This window comes from Bactrocera neohumeralis, chromosome 5 (assembly GCF_024586455.1).
Source record: "Bactrocera neohumeralis isolate Rockhampton chromosome 5, APGP_CSIRO_Bneo_wtdbg2-racon-allhic-juicebox.fasta_v2, whole genome shotgun sequence".
Taxonomy (NCBI): domain Eukaryota; kingdom Metazoa; phylum Arthropoda; class Insecta; order Diptera; family Tephritidae; genus Bactrocera; species Bactrocera neohumeralis.
Genome location: NC_065922.1, coordinates 22580981 through 22600786, shown reverse-complemented (window position 1 = coordinate 22600786; position 19806 = coordinate 22580981). Strand labels below are relative to the sequence as shown.

General features: G+C 33.6%; 1 protein-coding gene across 12 annotated transcripts in view; it reads left to right on the top strand.

Annotated features, from left to right (window-relative positions):
* LOC126759943 (monocarboxylate transporter 5) overlaps positions 1–19806 on the top strand; it is a 272426-nt gene that overhangs the window by 237413 nt on the left and 15207 nt on the right. For 10 of the 12 annotated variants that reach the window (XM_050475193.1, XM_050475192.1, XM_050475182.1 and 7 more), the window contains one exon: positions 15387–16006. In XM_050475193.1, coding sequence (XP_050331150.1) covers positions 15865–16006 — 142 coding nt within the window. In that variant the 5' untranslated portion in view covers positions 15387–15864. Of the gene's footprint in view, positions 1–9534; positions 9701–15386; positions 16007–19806 lie in introns of those variants that run through there. The other 2 variants (XM_050475191.1, XM_050475190.1) reach the window with 2 other exon arrangements.

Genomic DNA, 19806 nt, shown 5'->3' with positions numbered 1-19806 from the left:
TTAATTGATTTGGAGCAGAGCTGTGAGGGCCAAAAAATACATACATACATACGTATACTGTATACTTTTATATGCGTACAGTAGATTATATATATGTATGTACATATATTAAGTTACACTTTTAAGTAATAATTTTGGCACTTCATACTTTATTAATACATTGCAGAAATATAACATTATTTTTTGAGAAAACCGCTTACACTTTCGCTTTCAAAATTTTCAAGTTCAATACCGTGAATGATGTTTATTGCTTCGCAATATCAGCTTTTTTCATTAATAAAAGAATGAGTTTCATTTACTAACTCATGCATATCGCCAACTTATTTGTTTTCATGTGCAGCTGTATGTATGGAATTTTTATAAAATTATTTGGTCATAAATAACTTAATTAATGATTTCTGCAAACACAACATTTTTAATTTACAATGATAATAAATATTAAATAAAGTGTTCAAGTGCCGTTTTAATACACTGGACGACAAATCAAAGTTGTTAATATTCATGTAGACATACAGAGCACAAACTGTTTGGTTTTGTTAAGTCTATTAAGGAATTGAATCCACATAATTATAAGTCAAAAACAATTTTTTTTTAATATAATTTTTTGTTTGAAGAGGCATTTTATTTCTATTTTATTCTATTTTTATTAAAAATCGGAGCCTTATTTTGAAAGTATAGTATTTTCTTTATCCCCGTCTCCAGTGGTAGATCCCAAACAGAGTATCTGCCGGAGAGAAAAATTTTGCTGCTTCAAATCATTTCGAATCCAAAGACCAACATTTTTTTTAACATAGAAATAAATAATTACAGGAAATGGTTAAAGTTCACCTCAAAATAGTTATTTTTGTCAATGTGGCGGCTTCCCAATAAAAAAAGTAGTTTTTATGAAACAACAGAATAGCTTAAAAATCGAAATTGTTATCCAAAATATCATTCATTCGTTCATTATCTGGAAAACTTATTTAAGGGAGATGTGTAAAAATTTCGAGTCGATTGGTCCATCACCTACAGCATTTCAAGTAAAAACGCGTTTTTTAATTCTTACAAATACACACAAATCTAAAAAACTTTTCTCCAAAACAACTTCATATTTTCAGAGAATGCTCTCAAATATATAAGCATAAAAGAAGAAATCAACTTTTTTTATTTACAAGTGGATATAACCCCTTCACTCCGAAATATTTTCTTATAATATATGATGTTGCCTACCTTCAGGCTCAATATTCATATCTTAGCCAAGTCACGCACCTAATTTAATATCCCTATTGAAAGGTTATCATTTTATTATTAATTAAAAAAACAAAATATTTTTAAAATAACATAACGTAATTGTATTAGTAGGAACTCAATAGTGAAGTCAGAAGGCAAACCTATGTAAAAGGTGATCCATTTCGAGGTATCCTACATTTTTACAGAAAAAACTCAGAAACTTTAAATATAATGGGGAATATTTCTTATAATTTGAAAGTACATTTTTTGGTGTATATTTTTACTGGCAGCTAGCGAGGGCAAGACGAAATATCTCCTGTCATCAAACAAACAGTCGTCGCACTCGCGACTTGGCACTCACGTCACTGTTGACAGTCATAACTTTGAAGTTGTAGATAATTTCGTCTATTTAGGAACCAGTATTAATACCACCAACAATGTCAGCCTAGAAATCCAACGCAGGATAACTCTTGCCAACAGGTGCTACTTCGGACTGAGTAGGCAATTGAGAAGCAAAGTCCTCTCTCGACAAACAAAAACCAAACTCTATAAGTCACTCATAATGCCCGTCCTGCTATATGGTGCAGAGGCTTGGACGATGACAACAACCGATGAGTCGACGTTACGAGTTTTCGAGAGAAAAGTTCTGCGAAAGATTTATGGTCCTTTGCGCATTGGCCACGGCGAATATCGCATTCGATGGAACAATGAGCTGTACGAGATATACGATGACATTGACATAGTTCAGCGAATTAAAAGACAGCGGCTAAGCTGGCTAGGTCATGTTGTCCGGATGGACGAAAACACTCCAGCTCTGAAAGTATTCGACGCAATACCCGCCGGGGGAAGCAGAGGAAGAGGAAGACCTCCACTCCGTTGGAATGACCAAGTGGAGAAGGACCTGGCTTCGCTTGGAATATCCAATTGGCGCCACGTAGCGAAAAGAAGAAACGACTAGCGAGCTGTTGTTAACTCGGCTATAATCGTGTAAGCGGTGTCTACGCCCATTAAGAAGAAGAAGCTATCGAATGACACGCGTAATACTTTGCTCCAAGGCCTGAATCGAAGCGGGATTGTCTGTATATATTTTCGACGATACATTAGGGTGTCCGTTATTTACCGAATTGATTATTTTTGACGAGACGCCCCCTAAACTTTTAGTTTTCTATCTAAAAAAGATATCAGACCATAAAAAGCCCTTAATTTTCATAATAAACCTTGCCCCAAACACGAAACATTTCCCATTTAAATAACATGGGATTTTGCCACTTTTTACGAATATTTCTTTTTCTCTGGAACTTTCTCGTTTATAGGAATAAAACAGTCATGTTCTTGTACATAATTGAATGCTCTACAAAAAAAGTTTTGACAATTTTTCGATATACTTACTCCTTTAAAAGTTACTCAAGGTTAAAGTTAACATCTGGGTAATTTCTGGAATTTTCGAACTTTTACGGAAGATTGATTTTTTTTGTGAAACTCAATTGTTTATTCTAAAAAATATATTATGCCTATAGTTTTAAGATAAAAAATAAGAAACATTTGCAAATCAAATCAAATTCAAACCATTTAAGTACATCAGATTTCCTTTATTAATCATTCCTTAGTTACATTTGAATATTTTTTTTATACTCGTTTACAACTTGAATAACTTTAAAAGAAGTAAGTATATCGAAAAATTGTCAAGACATTTTTTTGTAGAGCATTAAATTTTGTACAAGAATGTGACTTTTTTATTCCTATAAACCAGAAAGTTCCAGAGAAAAAGAAATATTCGTAAAAAGTGGCAAAATCCCATGTTATTTAAATGGGAAATGTATCGTGTTTGGGGCAAGGTTTATTATGAAAATTAAGGACTTTTTGTGGTCTGATATTCTTTTTTAGATGGAAAACTAAAAGTTTAGGGGGCGTCTCGTCAAAAATAATCAATTTGGTAAATAACGGACACCCTACTATACATATTCTGGAAAAAGTCTAATGGTGCGATCTTCGTGTACAATCGACGGGCCCAAAATGTTAAATTATCTGCTCACCGAAATTTTCTTTCAAAAAACCCTATTTAAGGTTTCGACGTAAAATGCACCAAGTCGTGCCATACGTCAAGTTGTTGCGACAAATCGACTCTCCACGGTCTTCGTGGGTTTTTTAAATCTTAACAGATATCTTCGAAAGCGTGCCGATATTTTTATTTTTGGTTATCGAACCACCATAGCGACAAGTAATTTAGATAAGAATAACGTAGTAACTAAAATATACTTCTACCAGAGAAAATGACAAAAGTTGGAGCATACAGTACCTTGTTGGTGGTAAAAGTAGATTACAAAATGAAAAACAAATTATTCAAGTGTCAATTCATGGGAAATAATAATATTTCCTTGCTTAAAAAGTTATAGGCGCAGATTTTCCGAAATAACCTTTTAATATATTAATAAACTTACCTTTAACATATTCCAACCTTTCTCTCGCGCCTCCTTTAGCGCAAAATTTAACAGTAGTTTGGGAACTACTGCTTTTGTTTAGATTACCAGTGTCCAATAGGCAAGTTATCGTCGATTCAATTTTATGACTACAAATTTTTATGACACTTCGATTACTTCATTGGAAGTTTTATAATTTTTGTCGAAAGATAATATGTGTTTACGAGATGTGTACCAGCCTTTAAGCACACTAGTGTGGACTAGGTGGTTGTAGACTACAGAAGTTTGTAGAAGCATTGGCATAAAAGCATAAAACAAATAAAATTTAAACTATTATTTATGTATATATAATAAAAAGCAGTAAGTGCAATTACTTTCTAATATACCTACTATTTGTACTTGCCCATATGTGTTTTTAGTGTAACGGTATTTGTTACTGATTTATAGACAAAAAAAATCACGTGTCATGTGTCGGTTTAGTGACGTTACTATACGATTACAAAAATGTGCCACGTGATCGCGGGTGTTGTAAAGAAAATAAATATAATATTTTATTTACTGAATAATTATTTTTAACACATTTGTTTTTGTAATACTTATTTTTGACATTTCTAAAAAATATCTGTGTATTAATAATAATTGATTAATCTAATTATTCATGTGATCAGCATTGCAGTTTATGTAATGTAATTACAAAATTTTTGCTCTGAAAATTTTAAAAAATTTCTCAATGTGGTGAAAGATCAGTCTGGCAGAAAGTTCGTATTCCTCAGTTCGTATTATTATTTTATACAAAATTTTTCTCCAGCTATCATTATCGTAAAGACTGAAAAGAAAAAAAGTTTAGAAACAACTAATTTTTTTCAACGATAATTTTTATTGATTTCAAAATCGGTGAATTGATTGATTGTGAACTCGCGCGACACTCGAACAGAACTTTCTCTTATTAAAATTTTCATGAACTAATGCTATTATGAGCATTAAATAGTAGGACTTTGTTCATAGTTTTAGAATTCTTAATTTATTCTTTAAAAAGTAATCACCCGTGGCCGTTAATTGACTTAATTGACGGTTTCCGCGGACCTTGATTTCCGATCTGCTTTGACGTGGTTTTTTCGGCTCAACTTTGTCATGATCGCCAGTAATATGACATTCTGGTAGTCGGAAAGTATTGTTTCACAGACCTTAACGCGACGATGCTAGTAGTTGACGATGGGCTTTAATATTTCACACAATACGCTCGATAGAACCTCATATGCGATGTTGAAGAGACTTATCCAATGATAGTTGGCGCAGATTGTTGGGTCTCCCTTTTTGTGGATTGGACAGAGCACATTAAATTCCAATCGTGGGGCATGCTTTCGTCCGATCATATTAAACAAAGAAGCTGATGCATGTTTTTTATCAGTTCCTCGCCACCGTATGGTAATATCTCGGCCGGCAATCCATCGACCCCCGCCGCTTTGTTGTTCTTCAGATGGGTATGGGTCCTGGTGTTATGTTTTCACTGCCGCTCATCAGGCTGGAGAAGTGTCAGTCACTACATCACCCCGGAAGGTATGCTTCGGCATTACCCGTGTCGGCTAGCTTGTCAAGTTACTCTTACTCACCCATTGCGCGTGATGGGCTCTTATAATATCAACTGTACAATTTCAGTTGCCGAGCTTGAGCTTTTGTCTTTGTCGCAGAAAAACTGTAAAATATGAAGAATTTTCTTTCTGCTGGTGACCATCTTTAACGCTTGCTCAAACAGTAGAGAGTTAAGAAATCAGGAAACTGTTAGGGACATTTTTTTAGTACGAAATCTTATCTTGCTCACGCCGTGTAGCAATACACACACATCACCAAACCCATCAATTGGAAAAATTAAGGATTTCTTTTTACAAAATCGCTTAAATTTGGTCCACTCTGCCTATCATGGGATAATTGATATTCGCATGTGGATTCAAAAGTTCAACTGTGGATTTCTGGAATGGCTTTTTATAACTAAATTTTCAAACAAAATTACTTTCTATAGTGATTTGCGAAAATATCCAGTGGTCCCAAGGTCGCGCTAATTATGATAACTACATTACTTCCATTAAGTAATCGTGCTACTAGACTTGTTTTCAATTGAAACTATCATTGTAGCTGAGTCAGATCACAAAAAAACCCCGAATCATAAACTGCGTTCAAATATAATAAAAACAACCAAAAATCGCAGTTAGCAAACATCCTACGGGTCAAACAAAGCGATGAAAGTCTGAGATAAAATAATAAAAACGCCAATAAATGAAAAATGTTATACACCTAAGTAGCAGTAGCGCTTAAATTTAGTATTAATTATTAATTCGGCTTATCTGCATGTACACATATGGTTTCGTTTATTTGCCAAAATTCAATTATTTTATTGCACCAATCAATCAAATTTTCGTACGCGCAGCAAGCTGCAGCTCTTTTTGTCTTTATCACTAGACGAGTATAAAGCCAAGAAAGTAGGCGTATCATTTTAATAACATTTATTGGCCATTAATGAATTCGCGATTTTAATCTGAAAGTTCTTTCATAAACCTAACATTCTTTCTCATATTTAGTATAATTTAACAAAACTTTTCCTCATTTGCAATTAATTTGTTAAACAGCAAGGTTGTGTCTCAAAGATACCGCGTTCAAGTGTTTTCAAACGTATCAACTTCAAGTGGAGAGCTTAAAAAGTGAAAGCTACAAATGTGAGCAGGTGAAATTAGAAGTGTTACCTTTCTTAGACTACATAATCGAATTAGTGGTTTCAATCACAATTTTTGATAACAAATTCAGATTATGAATCAACAGCGATCACTTACACTTATTGTCAGATAATGTAAAAGCCCCTGCGAAGCTTTCATCTGCTTTTGTTTCTGCGAAATACCACCACTCGTCGAAAGAGAAATGCGCCACGGTTACATTCTAGCGAAATAAATAAATATACGCAATTTAATCAACGCTTTATTGATTACAAGTTCAATTAAATACATACTTGCTGTTGCTCCAGAATGTTCGATTCGGCGGCAGCGTAGAGGATCATTTAGAGCGCAGTGACTTTTACCGCAATGTTGATTGTGAATTTGAATGAATCACGAGCAAGTTGCGTTTATGACAACTTTCGCATAAATAAAGCCAGTATATATAAATACAATATACGCATTGTTAAATATAAAATTAAATTTCTTTTTTTATTGCTTCAACGACGACAATGTCCGTAAATAACAATAAATATTTTGTATGCATAATAATAGCAAATATGAGTAGTTATCTGTGGCATCAGTACATCTGCTGACGCATAAAAATAACTTTATGCATTGGCCACTACTTGAGTCAAGTGAGTGACAATTATAATGGAGTTGAACTTTTGCACTTCACAGTATTCATAAATATTTTCTGTGTATTTAAAAGCAATAAATGACAATTTGTGGCTATAAAATCACGTGAAAACCAGGAAGAAATGTTTGTAGTTTTGTTTTGCATCATTCGTAAAGATCCTTAATTTGTTTATATATGTATATCTTATATATCATAAAATTTTATTAAAATCTCCTCTTTAGAATCTTTTAAATTGTATTCGCTCCGAAATGTAGGCAACGTTTTGTAATGTGCTTTCTTTTGTCGGTGATCTAAGATCTTAAATTATAGTTCACAAGCTCGGTTACTTGAAAAAACTCTTAAAACATGAAACGAAGTCAGCTATTAGTAGTATTACCCTGGTTTTTATCGCTAATAATTATGCTGACAATCTCTCAAATATATGCTTGTCCCAAAAATTAGAGAAATTTAAAGTACTCTTAAATATAATATATCCTCTGTAATAGTAAAGTTTGTGTAAATACCACCTAAGAGATTATAGAAACAAAATCATTATTATTATTTTTTGAAAAACTGCTTATCTAAAAACAGCTTGGTATATTTCCAAAAGAAAATTTTATGGACGAAAAATCTTTGTATCTAGCCCCCAGAGAAACTTTTCTGTTTTCAGAAGTCAAAAGACAATCAGTATTTTAATGGCAAAGAGAAAATCGCCGAGAACGAGGCCTAAAATAGCAAAGGGAAAGTTGGAATTGCCATTTTTGGTGTACCAGTCATAAACCGGCATCAATTTTTAACTTGTTTGGTATATAGCTTGTATCTGTCGATGATAATGCCTCTAGTTAAATTTTACTAAAAATTCGAAACACGGAGTATTATTTGTCAAATAAATTTTCATTTTTATTATACCCTAAACAGTGTTTACTAAGTTTGCTACGAAATTTATAACATCTAGAAGGAAATTCTCAAGACCCTATAATATATGTGTAATAGCCGATTTAACCATGTCCATTACAGCGGGACGATTTACAGGTGGCCATTTGCGTATGCGGGAAATGTTATAGGAATCATTCTGAACAACTTTTCCCAAGATACTATGGATCTAAAACGGGTTTCGAACAAGCAATCGGATCTTCAAGGCGAAGCTTCTTAGGGATCATAAAATTATGTTCATCAGTTTTAGAGATATCCGCATGAAATTTAATACGTTGGTGTATTTTGATATTCTATTGATTATTTGTCGGAATCGGCCAAACATATATCTCCCAATACAATCGATTATTCAGATTTTTTAAACTTAGGCTTAAAAATCTTTGGCTGGAAACTGGTTTTAGGCCCAAAGTCTCTTAAGCAGAATTTTTCAGAATGATCTGTGGAATATTTTCCATATAATCTACCTTTTAGAAAAAAATCGACCTCAGTTTTTGAGATATAGATATAAAATTTCGCACACTTCCTCTCCAAAAAGCTCTTTAGTTGTCGGTGTCGCCAGTATCGCAGATAACTGTCATACAAACTGAACAATCAAAATCATATTCTTGTATGGAAAAATATTTTATTCGACATGATATCTTCACGAAATGTGACACGGCTTATTTCCAAAGTAAATTATACCTTTACTTTATACTTAACTCCGAACAAATTGTTCTAATCGGACTGTTTTAGTATATATGTAAATGCCATACAAACTAACCGACCAAAATCAAGATTTATATGAAAACTTTTTCATTTGTGAAGGCTGTTATAGCTTCGATACAAACGAAGTTAATAATTTTCATATTATAATTCTTTCATCGGCTATGTTATAGTGTAGACCGCACAAACCGATAACTTCAAACAATTTTTTGCCACCTAGTAGATAATAGATAATTGCGAACAGGGCTTTCCTGCATTAGCCGTCCAGAGTCGGTTTTAAACTCTTGAACATGACGTCAACTCTAATGTCAGTGTGATAACAAGTATTTTATCTTGTTTAAAATAAATTATAAATGTACTACAAGGTGAGGTTAAGTTTATGGTAGGATGACAAAAATAACCAAATTTCTACGTTTCTGCGTAAATATCATAATACATTCTGGTAAAGAAGTCCCTTCTGACGACAAAAAAAATAAAAATAAATGAAAAAAATTATTTAAAAAAAAACTATGAAATTTGTAAGAAAAGAAAACATATTTTTAAAAATAATAAATACAAAATTATTCAGAAAATACCCAAATAAAGATTTTGCTCAAGCTGGCAGCTCATTTTGGCAGACATCCCACATCTAAACATCACCACTCAATCAGTAATGTTATATGAACTACGTACAATATATTTACGTATGTAATTAATTACTAAATATTTGCGATTTAAGTGATCAGCTTATCACAGTTCAGCAAATATTCCTACATAAGTATTTATAGAAATATACAAAAATATTTGTGAAGTGAAGTGTTGTTGCTGGCGTCTTATCACGCTTTCTCCCTATCTCTTTCTATTGTTTTGGCGATTTGGTTCAGTGAAGGTTTTGTGTTGACTTAATCTATGCACTGTGACTATCAGCTCGGTGGCTGGGTTTCGAATCGTTTTCACAATAAGTTTTGACAGATTCTCGGCACGGTTGATCGGTAACGGACGCCAATACTTCAATAAGCGTGCTCATAATCCTAACGATACTTAAGCGGGTTATAGTTTAACAAGGTCTAAACTGGTAGAAAGCGGTTGCTGAAAGTTATTCGGAGGTAGTGCTACTACATTGAACTTTCTATAAAGAATAGGTTCGTTGCTTTGTTTGAAAGTGTGACATGTGATTTGAAAAATAATAAAAAAGTAATAAAAAAATAGACGACATAAAAAATTAGCGGAAGTGAGAGTTTGAACTGCAGTGAAATATGAACTTATCATCTAATTAAAATGATTTGATGTGTGGTCGTTTTTAATTTAAGAACATTACGGAAAATATTTTGGTATAAATTTCTGAAATAAAATTTATTTTATAAAACTTTTTGTGTTAACAAAGGAAAAATATTTTTCTAAAGTTTATTATATAAATATTATAGTTATGTAGTATAAAATTATGAACTTTGAAATACATACCAAATGTATTGAGAACATATTCTTTAATGAGAGTTCAACTTTTTAAAATAATATTGTTCATTGTTTATTTTTCTCTATAATTGCCGAAGTAATCACTGCCCTGTGGCCTCTGTACACTACGCCCTCAAAATGGTTCTGTCAACAACATACAGTTGGTTCACATATTAATATTTGCTGATGTTTTGATTATATGTATGCCTTATTAGTTAGATATTTATTTGTTACGAATACATATTTACCTCTAACAGTCGAACTACATTTAACCATTAGCTCTTCTAAGACTATTATCGAATTAAAATCTATCGACAATTTAGGTTTCTTTTGACATATTGCGTCATAACCATGATTCATGAAAGTTATTTATTAGAAGTTTAACTGCTTATAAATAACAGAATAAAAAAATCTGATGGCCTGCCTTTATCTACAAGCAGCTTTTTCAAATATCTTCTTAAAGGAAAAGCTGTATACTATGGCAATAAACTTCTATTGTTATTTTAGATCTATTCTATGTATGTAGCTAATATATTCAAACTGATGAGTTTTTAATTTTTTTTAATGTAATATTTTTTAACCAATTTCAGTAATCTCCAGATTACCAAAGAAGGATAAGATAACTAGTTCCGACATGGTTGTCCGAGAACAAATCAAAAAACAATAGTAGGGACATGATTCTTCACTTCAAAAATGATACTTGTAGTTTTGCTATCCAATTGGACCAATTTCTAACGTAACATAGTTCTCCAATGAAACTATAATTTTAATTAGCATATCTACCGGCGTTTAAGTTAAGGCTAAACTTGTAAATATTTACATTCATGACTACTTAATATAACAAATACAGATTTAAAAGTAAATGCTCTCTAACTTTTAAAACTGTATTTGAGTTTTTAATTTTTCATAGAAAATATTTTAGTAAAGCACTGCCATTTCATTTGATATTTCTGCCTAGTAATATTTTAGCGGATCGTATGATCTTTTTTTGTTGCTGACCTTAACTGATAGACGTCAATCTGTTAGACCTAATCCATAACAATTATTTTCAAAAGTATATTTCACTGGACGGCAACTCCCTTGACTCAAAACGTATGTACCTCCTAATAATATGAGCAAAAAATAGTAAGACTTTGTTCTCAATTTTAATATTCTTAATTTATTCATAAACCATGAATTCTCGCTCAAAGTAATTGAAAATTTGACGAAAAACTCACGAAGAATCAATGCAGCATCTGACGGTACATTATCGTTGGGCAAAAATCAAGAGTTGTTGTCCCATAAATTCCACCTCTTTTTACCATTAGCTCCGATATAAATTCCTTGCTGACAGTTTGGTCGGAAGAAATTCGCAGTGTCCCACATCTTGGTAATGACAGAATACTGTCAACATAACCTTGATTTTTGAATAATGATTTTGACGTTTGAATAATTTCTACCAATAAAAAACACTCGCTCGCGAGAAATAATTATCACCAAAGGCTGTTTCCAACATTCTGAACATTTCGGCACCAGAATTTTGATTCCGCACACAAAATTTAATGAAACTTTTTTGTTGAATAATTTCACTCATCATAATTATCGCCGAATGAACATTATGTACTTCAAAAAGTCTAATGTATACTAAACTAATGATTATTTAGATGTGACATTTGGCAAAGCTGTCGCTATAAGTCATATCAACATAGAAAGTAAAGATTTCGACGAATGGGTCTTCTATCGAAATTTAAATTAAAAAGTCTTTTTTTTTTGTGACTACAGTAAGTTTGAAAATGAATATTTTAAGTTACTATAAACAGCACAAATAACGCTTATAAGTCGAAATGTTCTAAAAATGTCAAACTTTACGATGATGTTTTGAGTTACCAGATCACAGCAGCTTGACAAATCCCTAAATACCAAAGGCAACCTACACAGCTGTCATGCAAACTGATCGATCCAAATCCAGGACTTGTTGGGAAAACTTCTTTAAGGTATCGTTTCAATGTGAAATTTTCGAAGAATCGATTTTTTTGTTGCATTATCGGATAGTACACACTGTTATAAATATTCTCTCAAAACTTGCAAACGAAATTCAAAATTATTACGGTCGCTACAGCGTTTCTTGTAGAAAGGGAACAGAGTGGAGAACAGAGAAACTCCAGACTTTAAACGCGTTTTTCTCAGAATGGTGTTTTTCGAAACGGTTTCCTCCTTTCTTAAAAGAAAAGTTTTAAAGATATCTATTCAAATTCGTAGAGAACGTCATTAAAGACATTTTTCTTTAGTAAGCAATCTTAACACGACATGGAGCTTTTGCATATTAAACAATGTAGTTGTAAAGAATTGCAGAACTTTTTTGCGTTCGCCGGTAAAGTTGTCAGATTTAGTTACATATGTACATAGATAGTATAAGCAATGAAGGGTGTATCTCTTCCATGCAGCTTTAACTTTTATTCTGTCTATAAATATTATTTTGCACGTGTTGTTTTCATGTCGAAACCCTACAGCTCCACTTGCGTAATTAATATTTTTAATACAAAAATAACATCTCTGCGACTTTTGAAATATTTTTGTACATACAAACACCGTACACAAATACTAACACACAGCATTGCAAGTTGAACATCACGTGCTTAAATAAATTCATTTAATGATTTTAATTATCTCTTTTTTCCGAAAGTCAGCTTCCCGCTCATGCTTTCTCTTTTCAACTGCCTGCATTTGCAACGCTTTGATGTGTTAATAATTCCTGTGAGACTATTAGTTACTTGTTAATATTTATTATGTTTGTATTACAGTTATAAAAACTATGTACTATATACTTTTGTTATATATAAAAAGTATATATATTATTTTTAAATATTTGTAATAAAATCTATAATTAACCACAATCTACAATAATCGTGATCAAGTTTTGAGCTGATGCCCATCTTTAATTACAAGCCGATCACGTAAATGGCGTGAATATTAAAAACATCCTCATTATACTGAAAATATATATGTGCTTCCAAACAAGTAAGAGGCGAAAGCAATTTCGCACTCCCGTTGATAAGTAAAACGGCTGATAATTCTATACGACCACCGTTAACCTAAGTGTGTTGAATGGAAATTTTTAGGGGCTCGCTTGGCAAAAAACTGTCATATTTCATCACACAATTTTTTTTGTTTCAAGTATTAATTTAAATTATTTATGTTATATGAAAGTATGTATAAACTATGAAATTTTTTCTATAGACTTTGGCTTGTATGTGGTCTAAAGTAAAGATTTCTAATAGGATCACACGTTTAGTTTGCTCGGAGATAAGTTTTAAAAAATATCACTGGCACATGTAAAAGGTTTTTGAAATTTTCTGAATATTAATATTACTTGTTGAGTTGTGACAACTTTTCCTTGAAGCCAAATCTGGAGTTATACTTGTAGGAAATTTTTTAATAGGCAATGAACAATCGTATAAATTTCTCACTTAATTGGGTTATTAGAGCTTACGGTAAACATCTAACAGTCATTCTGGGATAATGGATACGATGGCCATTGAATAGTTCTTCACAATGATTCTGAATCTGAAGTTAGTCTAGTGCGGCCACCGCCAGAGAGATTCGAATTACTATAAGTTTAGGCTTCCAAATCACTGTAGTATTTTCAGAGAGATACCGTTATTTCTTCCTCACTTCCGGTCTATAATTAATTGCTTTCAATGAAATAGTATATTTTACAAAACACTTGGGATAGTAATAATTCCAAATTTAATATGGGATGTACAACAAAACGTTGAACAAAAATTGTTTAGTGTTAATTTCTAACTTTCCCAATTATGTGTTTTGAAATGGGCAAGAAGACTTTAAATGCCGACTAATCATACCACTATAGGAATCACTCGATTTTAACTTAAAGCTGAATAGTATGTTGGCTGCTCCCTTGCGGCCGATACTATCGACTTTTCTATCCTGCTTGGAATGAACCTTTGTCCGGGTTTGTCCGGAAAGTAATAGGACTGAGTCGATTTAAAAAAATGTATTTAACCAATCGTTACAATTATTTCAAAACATTGAAAGCGGCACAGAAGGCATTCTCCGGAATAGTCTTGAGAGCCGAGTTGCACGACGTCGGCGTGTGCAACTCGGAATATTGCCTCTTTGTCTCGCGATCATACTCAAAGATCCATGACTTGTCACCTGTGATTACAAGTCATTCAAAAATTAAGGGTCACTTTCACACATATTCAAGTTGCTTAGCATTCTTCCACTCGCCGCAATTTCTGGTCGTCGGTGAGCACTTTTGGGTTCATGTTCGTGCACACCTTGCGCATGTTCAATTCTCCGTCGCAATGTCATGAACCATAGATTTTGATAAATTCAACATCTGGACAATTAAACGAATACTTAGTCGACGGTCTGAGTTCAAAACCTTGCGCATACGAGTCACATTGTCGGTGTTTGTCGAAGTCGCAGGTCTCCCAGCACGGTCTTCATCAACGACCTCTGCCCGGCTCTCCAAAAATGCCTGGTGCCACCGAAGCACACCACTTCTTGCTAAAGTAACATCTGGGTATGCTTGCTTGATCATGTCAAACATCTCTGTCGCAGATTTACCGAACTTCACACAGAATTTAATCCCGTACCTCTGTTCTAACAAACGCTGCATTTTCAGTTTGCAGCACTCACAAAAACACGTCTCACGAAAATATTTGTTCTTACTCTCCAAGTGCTCGGAGATAACTGACCAGCCGCTCGTTCGTTAGCTAGGAACGCCCTCTACGAAGTATAGTCGTGGCGGAAGAAACTCAGACCTATTACTTTCCGGACAAACCCTGTATATGTAGTAGGCAAGTTTTAAGCGATATTTTACAGTTTGGCATTCCATCATCAATGGATCTGTAAACAAAATAGATATTTTCAGACAGAAAATTAGCCTCGGCAACCACAAACCGCCCATTATCTTTATCATTTCAAAATTTCAATATTTGCTCTTCACTGACAAGCTTTCCGAGAGTGCTTTAAGGCATCTGAAACTTGTAACTTTCTCATTTTCTCTTATGTCTGGTGAGCAGGGATTATTTCGCTTATATTTAGTACCATTCGGCACACTACTTAAACAAAAAAAGTTGGAAATTTGAATATATATTACTCATACATATGTGTATAACAATAGAAGCTACTTAATAATTCAATCAAATATACATAAATGTCGTTTGCCATAAAAACATATTACTTTCGCACTTTCACTTTGAAGCAAATTGCTCTTGGATAAGCGTTGCCACCTACAGAAACGCAGCTCAATTTCCACGTGCTGCATACAAACAACAATCAAAGTCTACACAGCCATTCACACTTCTATACTTACACACACATATATGCCAAAGCACGGCTAACCAGTCACATTCTTTTTCATTGCAGAAATAAAACGCGCAGAGAAAGTATATACCGTGATAAGTGCAACAGCAACAATAAAAAGTCATAGAAAAATTCAACAAAAATTATTTTTCACAAAAAGAAACGCAGAAAAACTTAGTAAAGCAATGTCAAATTGGCAAGCGATTGCATCGAGCAGAGAGTAGTAATTGCATTTTGTGTGGCGCGCAGCAGGAATTGAACAATTGCCAGCCACAACAGCAGCAGCATCAACAACAGCACCGCCAATTGAGTGCAAATTGCGTGCCAACAACACGCTGCACACGACAACCAGCCATCATTTGCAGTTTTAACGGTATAATTTGAAAAACATACTGCTGGTGAGGAGCATAAGCAACAGACTGATTTAAAAGGCGCTTCCTTGCGCTTTCACCAACCCAAAGAGAAGAGCTTTACTGCACACAAACACACACACATTCCAGTCGCTGATTACTTTCTTAAGTAGCTCATACTAAACATAAATATGGTGCATGCACCGGCACGTAAAAATAATAAAAACTCAAATGGCAATTGTGATTTGGTGGAGGATGTACTGACACCGGTGCCACCAGATGGCGGCTGGGGTTGGATGGTCGTCTTCGGATCGTTTATGATACACATCATCAGTAAGTACAAATTTATTTTTACAGCTAAATTTAGAATTAATGGAGCATTCGTTTAATAGAACTTTCACTTTATTTATAATACTTGAAATGTATTAGTGGTTTACGGTTAGCCACTTTTCTTTTCTATTGTCATTTGATGATAGTAAATAACAACTTTTTCAATTTGATTGTAGCTTTATTCAATACTCTAAGCGATAGAGAGTAGCGAATCAAACAAACTATTTCATTTGCTCCAAAAAATGGGTAGTTAATATGTTTTCTGACGCATGCGAATTTGAAGATAATGGAGTAATTCTTCTTTTGGCGGCAAAAGCTCCTAGGTTTTTGCTTGCCCCCATGTCTTACTTTTCTAAAACATATTATAAAATTACATATGTCTTGCAAAATCTTGCTTTAATTTCGACTGCAGCGAAGTTATAATACCCACAGGTATATTTCTTACGGCATAAGGTGGTATAAAAAGACTTTGTATGATTTTGATCAGCTTATACGAGTATGGCAGCTATATTCCATAGTAATCTGATGTCGGCGATTCCTACAGCCAAGCAGCTCCGTGGGGTGAAAGTGACATAGCAGATGGATATCTAAAAATAACGATCTACAAGTAGTTTGCGCATATATAGATGGACAATTAGACAGACAACGCCGCAGCTCGTACGCTGATCATTTATATAAAAGGTGTTTTAGACATGTGGTTCTCAAGAAAAAATAAAAAGCATATAAGTTAATGTTGTGGCCAAGACTATAGCTTTTTTATAAAGATATAATTTTGCCATAATATAAATTATTTCCGGGTAAATGAATTCGCGGCTGGCTCGAACATATTTCAGCCGAGAATTATAATTATCGACCATTTTTTGCAGCTATTAGGCCCGTTAGTAATCGCTATCAAAACGACTTCCTGCGAAAAAAGTATTACCTGATTAAAAACGACATGTCAAAAAAATTACTTTAATGGGTAATCCGCAATTTTGAATTTAGCTCACTCAATCCGAAACGGCGAGTCGAAAACGGAAGGAAGGCATTCTTTTTGATACGAGTTGGTTGTTCGATATACAACTCTCTATGAACTGCGAAACGACTGTAAATAGTTGAAGTACAAAAGTGTGCAATTTAGTTCTACAGCAGAAACTCATGTAGTATATTTGGCTGGTCGAAATAGTCATTTCGCATTTTGTCAATAGATGCTGACGGAGACTGCTTGTATCACAGTTTTGCGTCTGACTGGATTTTTAGCTTTACAACGTGAACTCCTATTGAAAAATAGACCGGCAAGATCTCGCAGCCGCTCAGTGGCTATTCGTCAACTCCTATTAAGCGCACACTAGGGTCATAGATCCAGTGCTAGAACGTAAGACGCCCACTCTAAGTGAGCGGGGTTAGGTTGCTCCCTCATCGCAAATGATCTGTTAATCAAGTAGTTTTATACTATATCAACTCCTTGACTAGTTTCGAGCGCACTGATACCGAGCTCAACGCAAGTATTGCCGCTCTGCTGTCGAGGTAATCGCTCATCTCCCTGAAAGAAGTTGATCGGAGCATTAAGTCTACTGCAACTTAAGCCACTTATTCTGAAATACACTACAATAACTCAGAGGCCTGAAGCTAAACTTGACGGTGAAGAAAGTTTAGTACAACAATTGTTTTTCCATTTCTGCTCTTTTCTGCTGAAATCTTTGCTGGCTAAGGTATCATCAATAAGGATTTGAAGTTAAAATTCCCAGCTATTGTCTGTATCATAGCAAGCCGCAAGCACATTGAGTACTTCAGAACTGTAGAAGTAGAGAAGAAAGACTTACATCTAGCATTTAATTTAACTCTTTGATTCGTTTGCCTTAACCTTACGGCATCTTCCATAAAGCCAGTGCGTATGAGTAACTTCTGGTGTTATATGCCAGTACGTTGCCTTAAGTATATAGAAGTGATCCAAAAGATATCTATAAAATTTACAACATGTAAACAATAGAACGGCGAGTTACAAGTATGTTTACTCATATATATACAAATATTTGTATTTATTCAATTGACTTCATCGTCTCCATGCTTATTTACTTTTCGCACTAACTTTGTCTCAGCAAAGCTATTGAGCTGTAATCGCTTAGTTAATCCCCTTATTCATGTGTAATCATTTATTTACATGCACTAGTTAGGCGCTTTGACATGCGTTGCTTATTAGCCTTCGTTCATATTATTTTTTCTATCGCGCGACTGATTGCAATTTCCAGTTAAGTGTGTCAATGAGAACAGGAAAATAAATTTAATTTTTTTTATTGTCCGACGATTTATGATTATAGCGATATCCAATGTAATTAGACAGCACAGAAGAAGACTAAAAAAATATTGTTTCTAATATTTTTTTTTTTTTTTAATTTTTTTTATAGCTTATTGAAAATTTCAACTGTCAAAACTTATCTTCCCGAATCGCTTCCCGATGATCGTAATACCAAATTAATATCTCTGAAACTTAAACGGACAATTACTTGTATAATATTCATGCTAAAATTAAGTCATTAAATCGCAAATTTTGATTAGAAAATAACATTTTTAGCTCATAATTATTGTCGCTACCATTATTTTAATTCAAAAGTATATATGTTAGTACAAAACTCTACACTTATCAACTGATAGGTAATCGAACCTTCAAGGCTTATTAGTCACAAGCATTTCAACATATCAGTAAAACTATGGACACCAGGTGTAGTAAATAATTAAGTTTAAATACACAAGCCTAATGGTCAAAGCAAAAGTGATTTATGCCCACTAATTGAAGTCAGACGGTTACGTCAACAAATTGACAAGCTTTAAAAAATACAAATTTTCTGAGTTGGTCTAAATAACCATTTTCTTTTAATAATTAGTATGATAATCAAAACAAAAACAACTGTTTATATAACCAATACATTTTTTTAGAAAGCTTTTTGTCAGAAATGTCCCAACAAACTCTCAACACTCGCGATTTCTCTCAATATTTTACGCTCTTTCACAATATCTTCTTGCTTGATCAGTTAAGTAATATATTTTCTAATATTTGTAAACAAAACTTTCATAACTTTCGATATCGATAAGCATATCAAAAGTTTCCAGTTTGAAGCAATAGTTAGGATCATTTCAGCAACTATCAAGTGTCAACAATTATTGACTTGGAAACAATGTGCACTAGAGCGGGTCGAATTTTTCCATAAAATCATAAAATCGCGTATGCGGAAAGTGTGCTACGGATCATTCTGAAAAACTTTGACTAGCAGACTATGGGTCAGAAACTAGTTTCGAGCGCGCGATTTTAAAGTGAAATTTAAAAAATCTGAATAATCGGTTGTATGAGAAATATGTCATATAGTTGTCCGATCTGGCAGATTCCGACAAATGATCAATAGAATATCAAAATACACCTACGTATTAAATTTCATTCGGATATCTCAAAAACTGACGAACAAGATTGTATGATCCCTAAAAAACTTCGCATTAAAAACCGTTGGCTCGAAACCGGTTAAGGACCAATAGTATCTTAGGCTAAATTGTTCACGATAATGCGTAGAGCATTCTTTGCATACGCGATTTTTCCGTTTTTTTGGCTCCCTGTAAATCGACCCGCTCTAATATTTGCTCAATACTTATTTGTTAAAACTTTGTGTGATGTGATAAAATAAATTATCATTTCCGCCACTAAAACCTTCTTGAACAATTAACAGTTAGAAACAAATATGATACTCGTAATGAACACAGTAAATATAATGTCAATACATACAGACGAGTGATAAGTCGCGTGCAAGATATGTGTCACGCGATAACAAATCGTTCAG